Below are 14,689 nucleotides of genomic sequence, written 5' to 3'. Positions count from 1 at the left end.
AGACGTGTAGTACATGTAAGAGCTTCATCTCTAATCTAAATAGAGCTTTTGATTTTTACTAGATAAGAACTGAAATTCTTGTGGCTTTCAGGAATAGAAGTTAATTGCAGTCTTGAAATCATTTGGTAAATCAAATTGCATATTTCAGTTCTTCTTATATTTCTTCAAAAAAATTATTTTTACTCTCTTGAGCATGTGGATTTTTTTTCTGTTTTCAAAAAGCATGAAACTATGTTTACTACAAAGTTGGGTTGCTATTTAAAATGACAGATATGGAAGGTATTTGCTTAACAGCTATAGAATGCTTCCCACTGTGGGAAAAGTGCTGACTGTATTGAAACACTCAGTGGTTAATAGTGTGCAATTTAAAGGGAAGATGGTTGTGATGACATAAGATGTCTTTTTCTAATACATTTGTTTCAGCTTCTGTAGAGTGCTGCTGTCAGGTCAAGATTGTATCTGAGAATTTCAAACACAGTTGCTTTCCTTCTTGCATACTCTTTTTTGACTTATTTTAGTTAATTCAGCTGACATCCTCACTACAGGACATGGCTCTTCTGCCAAGAAAGAGTCCTGATTATTCAGGTTTTGAAATACTGGCAAACAGCCTGGGATGAATGTTGTTTTATTGCTAGGTCTTATTTTCAACGTTTGAGTTATTCAGTAGGAAATTTTTAAAAAAGATAACCAGTTGTTTGAAGATTAGAAGTAATGAATTGAGCAGAATTACTGCCTTCCCTAGGTCATTCCAGGTAGTGTCTCACTGGGGGGGCAACGGAAAGGAGACGAGAGATGGGAGGAAAGAGTGTTCCCTTGCATTGAATCAACTGCTGGAGTGCATTTTGTGTGGTTTTCCAAAATTCCTTGTGTACGTGTAGTCGTGTCTTTTCTGGTATCTGAAATCCTTGGAGGAACTGGTTATACCAAATAAGTTCTACTTCTGAAGGGACCAAAGACATATATTTTTTTCTCTGTTATGAAAAGTTTTTTGGACAGGTGAATCTTACGTAACTTAAGGTGCACGTTCCTTCTCTAAAGGCCTATCTGCTTGGGAATTGTTATCACTTGTATTGTTGAGAGCCTTTGCCAAAATACACCAGTACTTCTTGGTCATGGAAGGCTGTAGTATCTGTCATGGCTCAGCAGTCATTCCTGTACTTTTCCTCTAATCTACAAGAAATAAGAAAATTGTACCTTCTTCATTAAAGATGCAAAAAAGAGAAAACAATAATTTTTTTAATTTATTTTATTTATTTATTTATTTATTTTTGTGGTAGTGATGTTAGTTTTAGAACATTTGTGGATATCCTCCAGTTTTTAGAAATTTAGAGTAATATCCCTAGTACAGTGGCTTTGGTAACTAGTGCATTTATGTAAGAAGATTTTTTTCCCCTCCTGTTGGAATTTCTTTTACAATGTAATAAAGGAAATTCTATTTTTAATATATTTTGCAATTTGTGAAAATACAGAGAAAAACGAGTCTGTTTGATTGCATTTTGGTTACAAAAGCGGATTTTAGAGCTGCGAACCCTTTGAAATGTGTTTCCAGATTACAATACTCAACATTCTGTTACTTGTAATGATTCATCCTGTTGATGGGAATTTATAGTTCTTTTACTTCATTATAGGAATTTTGTACAAGAAATGGAGACTATGATTAAAGAAAAAATGGAGTTGAAACTCTGATATTATTTTCTAGCAGGAAATCTAATTGCTACACTTGATATAGAATTGATTGAGTTTTATGGCAACTGTTAAGATTATGTTTTATATTCATAATGAACTTAGATTAAAATGAAATAATTATAAACAATTTGATGAGCCTCCTAGAAGACTTCACCTACAAATTGAGTTACAGATCTTAAGGAAGAAGTGCTCCCATTAACCAATTGTGGAAGTTAAAAACTGACATTGTTGCAGTATTTTCAGAATACATAGAAATAGTTATAAATCTCTTCTGAAAGGATTCAGAAGCGTATAAGTTTGGAAGAAGGTTTCAGATTGCTGAATAAAAGTGTAAGTTTCCAGTGGTTGGTAGCAGCCTTATTGTAGACTTGAATGGGACATGAAGCACAATTTTTGAAGTTGAAATGACAGGTAAAGATTGGTGCTGCAGTTATTTTCTTAGAAATTGTTTAATTGTAGCTGATTTATTAGTGCAGCTGGGCATCTTGGCTGCTATTACTTCTACTTAGAGCTTACGAATAGCAATGCTGCTGTTAGTGGGGTTGTTATCCCATTGGAATTTTCAAAAGCTGAAAGACAAAACAGAATCTGAGTGTTACAGCAACTTGTAATTTTGAACCAGTGTTCTGGCTTTCCTCTTTCTTCCTTCATTCAGAGGTATAAATGCACCGTTTGTATTTTGCTTGATGTGTTTGGAAATCATTCATGTTCTCCTGTCCTGATTAGTGACAGCTGAAAAGCAGCTCATAGAAGCGTAGAATAAAAATAGTTGCTTCTACGAAAACTTTGGGATTATTACAGGTGAGACAGGAGAAAAAAATAAGTTTGTATACGTGTGGAACAAGGGTATGTTGGAGCTTATTTCAAAAAATATCAAAATATCAGAGGTATGGAAAAACTATGTTCCTAATTTTGCTTTGTACTAATATTTGTAAATATTGATAGCCCCCTTTGTTTTTGTATCGTCTTTTCTTGTATATTGTTTCTTAGAATTGTCTCTGTTGGTTGCACTCCATTTTTACTTCTCCCTCTCCTCAGAATTAGAGGCTGCTGTCCAGTTTATTTCACTTTTAAATCATTTGTTTTTTGTGGGGTTTTTGGTACTGAATTGGACCATTTTGGAGGCTGAGAATGTCGTTGTATTTCACTTTGAATATTGCAGTCAAGGAGAATGATGAGAGAGAAGAATAAAATGGTAGAAATAGATATGAAGCATATATACAAGTTCTGTGGTAGAAATGGGAAATTGTATTGAGATATTTTGCATTTTTCAAGGCAGTCTTAACATGCGGATGTCTGTATGTTAAGAGAAAGAGAGAGAGAAGTGATAAGGAAAGGCTAGTAAACTGTGCTGTTCTGATGAGGCCTTAGCTCTTCCTGCATCACAGATGCAAAGAAAGATTGTCAGAGCTTTCTGGAAAGTAGCATGAAGGAAACTGTGTGCAAAAACAGTCTGTTATAAAGGATTGCAATTTATTTTTCTTTTAGTCTCAGTCTTAGAGCTAATCAGGTTTCAAAGTGTCAAGTGAATTTAATTAAAAAGTAATTCTGTTATGTTGGTCTTTATATTTGCTTTTATAATGCTCAAGGCTACATTAGGATGAGTTATAAGCTCGTGTGTTTATATACACATGTAAAAATCTGCACTGGATATGGCTGCTGATGAAAAGCACCTTTATAAATATAAGACAGTGTTGTTAGAAATGTTGCCTTTTTTGTTTTTTGAATAATCATGTGGTAACTTTATTCAGTCTTCATGGGTTGGCAGCGGCTTCGATAGTTGCATTAGAGCTTGGCATACACTGATATTGTACACGTATTTAAATTAAATAGGTGGTGTAAAATCCTCTTCTTCTATCTAGGAAAATACCATGCACTTGTGATACAAATGTGGTGTGTGAAGCAACTTCTGTAAACATCAAGACAACTGTATACTATTGCGAGCCTTCTGGTTGATTAGCAGAAGTTCTTATAAGGAGACAGTTCTCTTCTGCAAATCGGTCAGCAGCAGCATCCAGCACATGAAGGGAAATCACAGCTTAAAGCAGTTTAGTCATTACTCAGAAATAAAGAAAAATTCTATGTAGATGCAGTTTTTTTCTGGATGAACTTCTGTCTGTGTTACTGACTTTCAGGAAAGTTATTTAACTACATGAACTAAACAATTATTTTTTTGGCATACTCATTTCTGGTAGAGGACAGATGTCGTAGTAGCCGTGACAGTAAAGCCTAACTATCAAGATTGCTGCAAGTGCTACTTATTTCTGGGAAATTGCAAGTTTGTGAAACTTGTAATACTCTAATTTTTGTCCTGTGAAGTTCATTCACCCTGATGTTACAGTTGTTTTGGTAGAGTGTCTCTTTCAGACACGTGACCATCCATTTATAGATGCTGCTTTGTTGATTTATACTGCCAAGCCTTCTGCTGAAACAGTATTTTAGGAATCTTGATTCTATGCCTAGTGATTGATATGGAAATGTTTGCAAAAAATTGAACTGTCTCTTAAAGAAGAGAGACAGAGAGATATACATTTTTTTCCTGATTTACGGTGGATGATCACTCTTCTATTGAGTTCTCAGTGACACGTAGGCTTGATCAGTAAAGAGCCTTGAAATGTATGGGGCGCTCCAAGAAATCTCCTTATAATCCCTTACTTTCTTTCTGTGGTATGCTGAAATTTCCTTTTCTTTAGTAATATCTGACTGCTGCACTTCTCTGACCTTCATGTGGTTTTTAGAATATTACTACACAATAGTTCTCAGAAAATTAGGACAGGTTAATTAAAATTGATGTCTGTGTCTTCAAGTATTTGAAACTTTCGTGAAGGTCTTTTGTTTCAGAGATATAGTAGTTTTAATTTGCTGTACCTTCATCTACCCCCAAGGTTTTGCTATTCCTCAGTTTTCTCATCTGTATGGAGGTGTGGTACACCTCACTGCAGCAGCCCTGACTTCTCAGTACCTGGAAATTAATTAGATTTAAATATCTTGTGGTCCATTAGAAAATACGATACCCATTTCTCTTTTAACACCAGACATAGTGATTCTTATTCTTGAAAAAAATTGTCTCAATTCTCAGTTACTTTAATCTTGCTTAGAAATACATTAACCTAATTTGTATTGGGATTCTGCTTTGTCATGGTCACAGCGTGCTTGGAAATGGTTATTCATTAATGCTTGTTTTGAGTTGACTTGTCCTTTATTAATTTTTATTGCTGTCACTACTTAGAGAAACCTTTAAGCTCATTTTACTGATTTGATATATACAATCTGGGTTGAGTAGAAGTGACATTTTCTTAAATTCTGAAATGTCTTGAGAAATATGCCACTTGGTAGATTGTCTAGTGAAGTACAAACTGATTTGATGTGCATGTAAGTGTATTAATTTTTTTTAAAGCTGACTTCCTTACTTCAAGAAATATCTACATTGTTGTTCCAAATGCTATGAGAAACAAGCTTGGAAGAATGGCATTGCTTGCAGCAGCAAAACCTTTTCATTTATAATGTCTTCTTCTAACCATGTGGCCAAAGTCATAAGAAAAATTCTTGAACACTATCTATCTCAAGAAAAAATTTCTTAGAAATGCTTTCTAGACTTTCAGCCTTCTATGTTGCAGGAAACATCGATCAAGAAACAATGAAACTTCCTTATTTGAATGCTTCTGTTACTTTCTAGACCCAATTTTTTTGCTGGAGGTTTAGAAACTTGATGGTTTAATCTACAGAAATTCAGGTACTTGCAGATGTTGATGGACTGATTTCTTCAATCTCAAAGGAATATACAATGCTGGGTTTATCATCCAGTGTGGGAAACGTTAAACCACTGGATTTTTAATATTGAATAAATTCCAACAACAACTTCAGTTAATACCTGCCTTGCCATTATCTGGCAGGAGTTTGTAAAGATCTGGACCTTTCCACTTATGTTACAGGTGGCAGCCTCGGGAGCTCTGATTTTCCAGGGCATGAGAGAGCTTGGCACTACTGCTGGTTCCATATTTGAATGGATTCCTATGGACCGTTAGACTCAAATTCACCAGGTGCTCACCAAACCTCCCTTCGAACCTGTCATGAAGAGTTAAGTGTTCTCTAGTACCATCAAAGTCATCTTCTTTGGTATGGGAGGTAAAGTGAGATAAATGCACTGTCCATCAAAGAACCGTTCCTACATTTCTTGGATAAAATCATCTTGTGAACAAACTCCAGCTACATAAAGATCAAATAAACTTTACATTGAATCTGGGAAAACTGATTTCATTTCTGGGGCATCAGAGATTCGTTGAATGTTATTACTTAAACAGGGCATTTTCCTTTTATGTTAACAAATGATACTGTCCTTATCACTGGCCCTTTTCACTGTGGTTACCAGCAATGGTATAGGCTGCTAAAACAAGTGTTTCTAAGTGAAAATCTTTTAAGAAGCAGCTAGAAAAAAGAAAAAAAAGCAAACAAAAAAGACCCTCCAGAATGTACATGGCCCATTGCACCAGGGCTGTAGTTGAGAAATAGAGTCTGTATGAGAGAAAACCAGGATGGCTGAGCTAGTCATCTCTTCATTGGTGAATGATCCATTACGGAGATGACTGCTTCAGGGATTTGGTTTGGGGGTTGGATTTTTTTGGATGACGTATTTAGTTTGCTATAGTCAGTGCTAATTATTCATGCTTTTCTTTTATCATTCCTGTTTTCTGTACTGTTTCTCTTCCTGGCTAATTCCTGGTAGTGTCTCCAGATTGGTAGATGCGGCATGTGCATGAAAAAGGACCATCTTGTTCCTTGCCTGTAACTTGACTTTATATTATGCATATCCATCAGTCTGGAATTTATCTCACTTCTTCTTACAACTAATAAACCTTATTGCTCTTAACAGGTTGGGTTCTTTTGGCATGCCTCTGCTTTATTTCATGACAAGGAGAGAACAAATATAAAAAGCTATTTATCTATAATATGGTTGGATTTCATTCTGTAAGTGCTTGGTATTGATGGATATGTAGCCTAAAAAATGTGTAAAACTTACAGATTTAATATTCAGAGTATTTTTGTGCTTTGCTTTTTTCTCAAACAGTTAGATAGATTCAAAGAACCTCCAGCATTTGGACCAATGTGTGACTTACTGTGGTCAGATCCTTCAGAAGATTTTGGAAATGAAAGTTCACCAGAGCACTTCAGTCACAATACAGTCAGAGGATGCTCATACTTTTATAGGTGAGAGCATGCTAGAATCTACTTAATATTTTAATACTAAGTCTTCCCACGTATCTTTAGAGGATTTATTTTACTCACGATTGTTTTCATTTCACAGCTATCCAGCAGTTTGTGAATTTTTGCAAAATAATAATTTGTTGTCAATCATTAGAGCACATGAAGCACAAGATGCAGGGTAAGTATGTCCCTTTGAGAAATAATTCACAATGTGAAATGAAAGATAATTGCTTATTCCTGTAAGATGTAAAATAATCTGTTTGATTTTACAGTTATAGAATGTACAGGAAAAGTCAAACTACAGGGTTTCCATCATTAATAACAATTTTTTCAGCACCTAATTACCTGGATGTCTACAATAATAAAGGTAAGAACTTGTAATTAATAACTATGCAATCATAAAATGAAAATGTGCTGTTATAATGTCTTACTAAAGAAGCAATCTAATATCAAAAATTTTCTGCCAGTTAGTAAAAGACCAGAAAATCCTGAATAAAAGTTGTGTGATGAAGAAGAATGTGTGACATACTCATCAGTGGCCTGGATGAACGGATAGAGTGCACCCTCAGCAAGTTTGCTGATGATGCAGAGCTGCAAGAAGTGACTGACACACCAGAAGGCTGTACTGCCTTCACTGAGACCATTGAGAGTTGGGTGGAGAGGAACCTAATGTGGTTCAACAAGGGCAAGTGTAGGGTACTGCATCTGGGGAGGAATAACCGCCTGGATCAGTATACGTATGCTGGAAAGGAGCTCTGCAGAGAAGAAGCTATGTGTTCTGGTGGGCAGCAGATTAAAGCCACCTTTTGGTGTGCCCTTGCGGCCAAGAAGGCCAGTGTTATTGTGGAGCAGTTAAAATGAGTGCAGACAGCAGGTCAAGGAATGTTCTCCCTCTCTAGTCTGCCCTGATGAGTACACACCTAGAGTACTGCCCAAACTGTTTGAGTCCTCTTAGCTGGAGATACTAAAAATTTGCCTGGGTGCTTTCCAGCACAAATAGCATTAATTTGAATCCAGCACCTCTTGCCTATTCAGTACATTGAATTTTCTCCTTTCTGCTTCTGAAACCCTTATCTACCCAACACAAACCACTTATGTAGGATGATTAACTGTCTAGAGAGTAAGATGAGCTGCTTTTATTTGTATCAAAGGTAAAGGAGTAAAGAAAAGGAGAAGTAGCAGTGCTGGCTTTCTGGTTTTCTGCCATCTCTGTAGATATTTTTAAGAATCCTTTTTCCCATCACCTATTCCCAGTGTAATGCAAACTTAAGTAGGGAAATGTACAACCAAGACTTATTTAGCCTTAGAATGCTTCTGGTTGTTTGTTTGTTTGTTTGTTTGTGCTGTGTTTCTCTGTGTTTCCTCTTCTCTTTGATTTTCTGAATTTCAGTGGTTATATTACACTCTACAACAGGGACTCAGAATGCAGGCTTGTAATATGGGAAGACACACAGCAAGTGTAGAACCTGAATCTGGATATGCTGCTATTCTGAGTTCACATTTTGTTAAAGTTGCTGAAATCATACCTTTCCAGGAACTTTTGAAATTATTGCTCATTATGGACTTTTAATAGGATAGTAGAGGCACAGTCTGACATGTAAGGGTACATTAAACTGTGATGCTTGGAATAAAATACAGTCTAAAGTTCTCTATTAGATATCTATCATTTAAATATTGCAAAAGAAAGCATAGTTATCTCTAGGATTACTTTGTAATACAATATAGAAGTAAAACAAACCTGTGACTTTACATTTGTAGTACTTCATAAGTTTTAAACATTCTTTCCAAAATGTCTGAATTTTATTTTAGCTGCTGTTTTAAAATATGAAAACAATGTGATGAATATTCGTCAATTCAATTGTTCTCCTCATCCTTACTGGCTACCAAATTTTATGGATGTTTTTACATGGTCCTTGCCATTTGTTGGAGAAAAAGGTAGGCAAGAATCACACACCAATGAATTTCTTTCCAATTTCTCTGTTGTCAGGAAGGTTTTTTGTTTGGTTGGGTTGTTTGGTTTTTTTTAATTAATTCGTTATTTTTGTGAAAATTTGTATCTGCATTTGTCTTTATTAGATGGAATACTTGGATGTTTGATTAGAGAGATTTGGTGAAGTTTTTAGACTGATTTCGGGGGTTTTGTTTGGCATGTGAAGATATGTTGTGTACAACTTGCTGCACAGTTCTGGTTGTTTTCTTCACCTGTTTCAATGCAAGTAGTTAAACTGGATCTAATAAAGCAAAGGTCTTAATAGAAACTATAATTTCCACTAAGGAGATATTTACCTGCGTTGTTAAGAATTACTTCTGGGCATCAAATAAAGTTGACATGAAAACTGTTCTTATTCTACAAAAGGCTAGGTCATATATAATTAATAAACTTGTATGGCTATAGATGTAAACTATGTTGAGATGTTCCTGTAAAATTTTAACTTTATTAGGTAGTTATAACAGATTGACCTTCATTAAAATAACTTATTTCTGCTATATTTTTTCTTGAAAAGATAATTTAGCACAGGTCCTTTTTTTCCCCTCTAGAGTTAATAACTTTAAATCTAGGATAATAGAACTCCAAGTAGTCTCCAGTTAGTAAGCAATGAGGTTAGAGGCTATTGGGGTCTATTTAAAATGCTTCTGTGATAGGAACTGCTCTTTTCATGAAGGAGATCTGGAAAGCTCTCTACCTTTCCTGGAAAAATACTCTAGATATTTATGTATTTATGGTCATACAGACCTAGGATTCTAGATTTGATTATGTTGTCTTTAGGAAGTCCATTCAGCACTTCTTTGTTGTTTTTAAACCAAGGACATTTAGAAGGAGACTTTTGTTTCTCCTTGTCTTACCTGATGATGCATTAAATAACCCTTTGCTATTAAAAATGTTCATGTTGTTTATTTTACTTCTCTACAATGCTGATAATGAGTCTGTTATGCCTAAGACTGCTGAAGTAATGTACCTTGTAATTTGTCTCGGGCCTTTGGGTATGCACATACTTCAACTTCCAGTGAAGGACATGTTGTCAATATTGTTTGGTCTACACAGTTAAAGTCAGAATTATTCATTTTACTTCTTCAGCAAAGTAGAGAGTAACTCTTGACCAAGAACAGAGAATAGCATAGCGGATAACACAAGGGTTATATGAATTAGTCATGAACAGATGTAGGCAGGAAACTACAAAGTTTTTAAACATCTGATTGAACTTCTGGAATGGGTTTCTAAGTGCTTCCGAAGGTGGGAGAACCTTGACCATTTTAAAGAAAAGCCTGACATATATGTGAAAGGCTTTATGGTAGAATAATGAGGTTCCCAGAAACAGCAAAATTGAGACAAGTTTGAGTATCCACTGTGTCTTTTCAAACTCCCCTTAAACACTGACAAGCAGTTTACATCGTATTTTTATCATAATATTTGTCTGCTTCGGTGCTTCTGGTTGGTGCCTGCAGGTGCCAGGAATGGAATGGCTTTCACTTTTTTATGTGAATTTGAGCAGTCTCAATATTTTCACATATCAGTAAATTTTGCATAAAATTGAATTGAAATGGACTTGCCATGATGTAAAAAATACTAATGTACAAGAAGATAATTCGTATCTAAAGTAATTCCTTGTGAGATAGGAAAGAAAGCCATGCCATGTCTTTGATAGGTGGTGTGGTTTTTGACTGCTTATTTCTATGAGCTTTTTAAATTCTATGACAGCATATGTTTTAGAGACCAGATTGCAGAGAAGAGTTTATCATGTGGGAAGCTCATTCACTACAGTTGCTGGTGACTGGTTTCATCTTATGTGCTTGGAAATATTTAAAATTCTTGAGGCAATTAATTAAAGTTTGTTTTTTTCACGTACAGTAACAGAAATGTTGGTGAATGTTTTGAGCATTTGTTCTGATGATGAACTGATGACAGAGGGAGAAGATCAATTTGACGGTAGGGTTTAATATTAGATATGTTTTTTTTTTTCATGGAAATAACTTCTGAAGTACTAATTAAGTTAAAGTGATGTAATATATTACCTGAAATTAGAAGGAAATTGCCTACAAATTTTTCCTTAGATGATGAGTATTTTGGAGGAGGAAAGGGAATTTTATTTTCGTGTCTGTCATCAAGAAGGAGTAGTTGTATCCTTTGCAAGAATTCGTATATGACATATTTAAAGCTGAAATGTTTTGAGAATTTTTCAGAATTTGTTGGTGTTTTATATTTATTATGAATTTTTTAAGCTCTTTAATTTCTTAATGTCTGCTCTTTGGGGAAGAGTTGATGCAGTCAAAAGTCAGATCTAATATTTCTTATGGCAAAGTACTATAGACAAAGTATGAAATAAAGGTTTAAATCTTGGTGTTAGAGTTAAAGCATAAAAGTTAATGAACTTTGTGTACATTGTGTAACACTGACGTATGTAATAAATAACATCTTGTGAACTGTTATAACAGTGGGTTGTTAAGGAGGTGTTTGTAATGTGATGATAAAGAAGCAACATTAGACTGGTGGTGAAGAGGCACGTAACATCAAGACTTAGCACATCGTCCTTTTCTTTTCCTACAGTACTGCTCTATGTCACATCTGAAAGTTTTTCAGACATCCCTCATTTTATCCAATAACAGAATTATTTGCTGAATTGACTGATGGCTGGGGGGAAGGAATGAACATTTTGACAGCCTTTGAGTAACACTAAAAATAAATTAAAAGAGATGTTAGTGACATCATCCAATTCTTAATCTTTGACAATTACTGTGTAAAAATTCAGTAGCAGATTTGTGTTGTGCTTAGGCAGCTGTGTGTTTTAGGTTGAAATGCAATAATTATGAGCCACTTGAACTTTGTTGCCATTTAGGCTGTAGACAGAAACATGGAAAATTAGGAATAGTCTCAGATGTGATCCTGCAGACAGTGAATTTATGTTTCTTGTGCACGTAATCCTACTGAACTGAAGATAAAGCAATTACACCAAACATCTGCAGGCTGAGGCTTGATGGTGTTCTGCTACGCTAGGATTTAGGTGGTCCAGCCAAAGCGCGCTCATCACCTGGTTGCATATGCCCTATCTTCAGTACAGTAGTTCCAGTTTCCTTATTTGATTTATTTTATTCTTCTGTCTCCTTTAACAATTTCTTTGCTTGATGCATATCTCTTAATGCCTCCTAGGTACTGTCTGTGCTTTATCTTTCTCTGTGAATAATTTTTTTTAACTGTTGACTTTCAAGTTTCAATTGTTTATCATCAAATTTTAACTTATACTCAACAATTCCACTTCTTATTCAAATAACGCATTTTTAAGTGTTGCATTTTTCCATTTTCTTTTTTCATATTTCTTCTCCATTCCTTCTTTATTACCATTACCAGGTTAAATACCTTTGTTTGATTTGTCTCACTCATCTTTTTCTCCATCATTCACTTCCTTTTTTTCTGGACTCTCCATCTGAAGAGCGACTCATGTATGGCAATAAAAAAGGTACAGATCAGACAGTAGGAATGTTTTGAAATATGACTTCGTAGAACCTGCTGGTACAAGTATTAATGCAGAAAATATATTTTTGTTGAGAGACGTACAGTATTTTATTTTATTACCCATTTTAAAGAGACATTTATAAAGGTTTATGTATTTTGTTAATCAGAAGTCATATTCCAAGACATCTGTCTTTCTGTGCATGAATCTTTCCTCCTTTCTTCCATTCCCTTTTTTTTTGGTTGTTTTTTTTCCCTTTTTGTAGAATTTCATTCTTTTACCTATTTCTAAAATTATATCTTTGGCCCTGCATGTGTAGGGAGCATTCAGTCCTCTGTTGTGCTTTTTTAAAAATTTAATTGTGAGCATTTTCTGAGATTGTGCATGGAATGTGTTTATAGTGCTCCAAAACCTGGCGTGTACACTACTTTAGCTTCCTTCATTTGAGATATCAAAAGGGTACTTCTGATTGTCTATGCAGTTTTGAAGATGACTTGATGCAAAATGTAAGAAGTCATCTACTCATTTAAATTCTGAGTCTGTCACCCACTTTTCAGAAATCCCAAGGTGGATATTTCTGTGCAGGAAAATTCTTCTGGCTGTTACTTACCTTCTAGTCTGTTTGCTCTCTGTATACATCTGCCACTTTAAAGAATATTTCTCATTTGGTGCATTGGATCATAGGGTTAGTTGCAACATTTATGTGAATTCTTTGGAGCGTAACAGTATGAGCATTATAGAACTCCCATGGAGGGGGCATTAGGAATGGGCAGTGGGAGAGTTCTATCATATCCCCTCTAGTTTAGGGTGTAATCAAAACACTCTCCTGTAAGCAGATGCTACTTTGCTGTTTTAACTCTGAACAAACAAGGGTTTAATAGTGCCGCTGCCTGGAGTAATATATTTGGCCTTTTTTCTTGGCTGTGCTCCCTCTGAAAGGCTGGAACAGCATAGGATCATTTAAAAACAATACTCTAAACCAGCATTTCTCCTTTAATGGCGTAGTGATACCAGATTTGAGATATGGGCACCAGCAGCGCCTGTAATGGGCTCAGCTTGTGCATTACAGCCCTGCAGCAGTGGCCTTCAAGGAGTGAACAGGTGAAGGCAGGAGGAAAACTGAGAGAAATGATGGAAAGAGAAAACATGGAAAATGTGTGGACCTTCATTTAGCTCCACCTTTTTCAGAAACTCTGAAAGACCTCTCTTCTCAATCCGGATCTCATACTGCTCTTTAATAATATTCAGAGAGAGAAAGTAAAACATCTCAAATATTAAAAATTCAGATAAGTTACTTCCAGTAAAAATAAAAATTTTCGGCCTATTCCTGCATTTTTTTTCCTTGGGCCACCACTTTTTTTGGTGTCTGTATTTCATCAGTGTTGTTCCTTTGTCTAAAAATGCTTTACTTAGTTGTTTGTGGGTTTCTTCATTCCGTTTCAGTGAGTTGACATATAGTTGTCATACCCCAGGGTTCTTTCATTGTGTTTGCACAGAGCTCTCTTCCTGCCTTTTTTTCTCTTGTATTTTCTTTGGTTTGGTGTTCAGGATGGGAAATCCATCCACTCTTGTGTGACAAAAAGCCTTGTGTTCTTGCAGTGGCGGTCTGAAAAATCTGACAGTTGTGCTGTTTTGGTGTCCCCACATCTGCCTGTACTGCTTAGGGGACCTGGGTTGTCCTCAGGAGGAAAGGAGGATGACTCTGGCATTTTCTCATTGAACAAAAATAAATGTTGAAGAGAGGCACCTCTGTTTTTATATCAGTGCAGGCAAAGGCAGCTCTCATTTGAATCCAAAGCCTCTTTCAGAGTTTTATCTTCACTTTTATCTATTACAAATGACATTTCTCTGCTCTGTGGAACATGCAGTATTTATTCCATGCCCTTGGTATTAGCAATTTCTGCAAATGATGCAAACCTAAGGTGACATAGAACATAGAATTAATCAGTAAGGAAGGTCACACTGCAGTTCTTTGGCATTTTAGTTAAGTTTTTTGTGAGTGCAGGTGTATGTTTTGGGGAGTTGACATAAAATCAAGCAAATCAGCATGTTTTCTCTCAGTCAGCTGTGCAAGCATTAGCAATTATGTATTTTTTTCTTTATCTTCTGTGTCAAGTTACATACCTGTATTTTGATACACAGATGTCAGAAAGTGATTTCTAGCCTTTCGATGTCTAAAGGGGAGCTACAGGAAAGAAGGGGACAGACTCTTTGACAGGGTGTATGGTTATAGAACAAGGGGAAAGAGCTTCAAGCTTCAGGAGGGCAGGTTTAGGTTGGAAGTAAAGTCTTTCACAGTGAGGGTGGTGAGGCACTGGAACAGGTTGCCCAGAGATGTGGTTGATGCCCCATCCCTG

The 14,689-nt window shown here is 35.7% G+C and overlaps 1 protein-coding gene across 8 annotated transcripts in view; it reads left to right on the top strand.

The window, feature by feature from the left end:
- Nucleotides 1–14,689, top strand: part of PPP3CB (protein phosphatase 3 catalytic subunit beta) — a 55,141-nt gene that overhangs the window by 20,987 nt on the left and 19,465 nt on the right. For all 8 annotated transcript variants that reach the window (XR_008205370.1, XR_008205369.1, XR_008205368.1 and 5 more), the window contains exons 6-10: nucleotides 6,752–6,891; nucleotides 6,989–7,066; nucleotides 7,161–7,255; nucleotides 8,698–8,823; nucleotides 10,736–10,813. Coding sequence is in view for 5 of the 8 variants with exons in the window: in XM_052678198.1 (XP_052534158.1) it covers nucleotides 6,752–6,891; nucleotides 6,989–7,066; nucleotides 7,161–7,255; nucleotides 8,698–8,823; nucleotides 10,736–10,813 (517 nt within the window). In the remaining 3 variants the exon portion in view is untranslated. The remainder of the gene's footprint in view (nucleotides 1–6,751; nucleotides 6,892–6,988; nucleotides 7,067–7,160; nucleotides 7,256–8,697; nucleotides 8,824–10,735; nucleotides 10,814–14,689) is intronic.

The sequence above is a fragment of the Tympanuchus pallidicinctus genome, unplaced genomic scaffold, assembly GCF_026119805.1.
Source record: "Tympanuchus pallidicinctus isolate F22 unplaced genomic scaffold, pur_lepc_1.0 scaffold16, whole genome shotgun sequence".
NCBI lineage: Eukaryota > Metazoa > Chordata > Aves > Galliformes > Phasianidae > Tympanuchus > Tympanuchus pallidicinctus.
The sequence above is the reverse complement of the archived record's forward strand: the minus strand, read 5'-3'. Positions and strand labels throughout refer to the sequence as shown.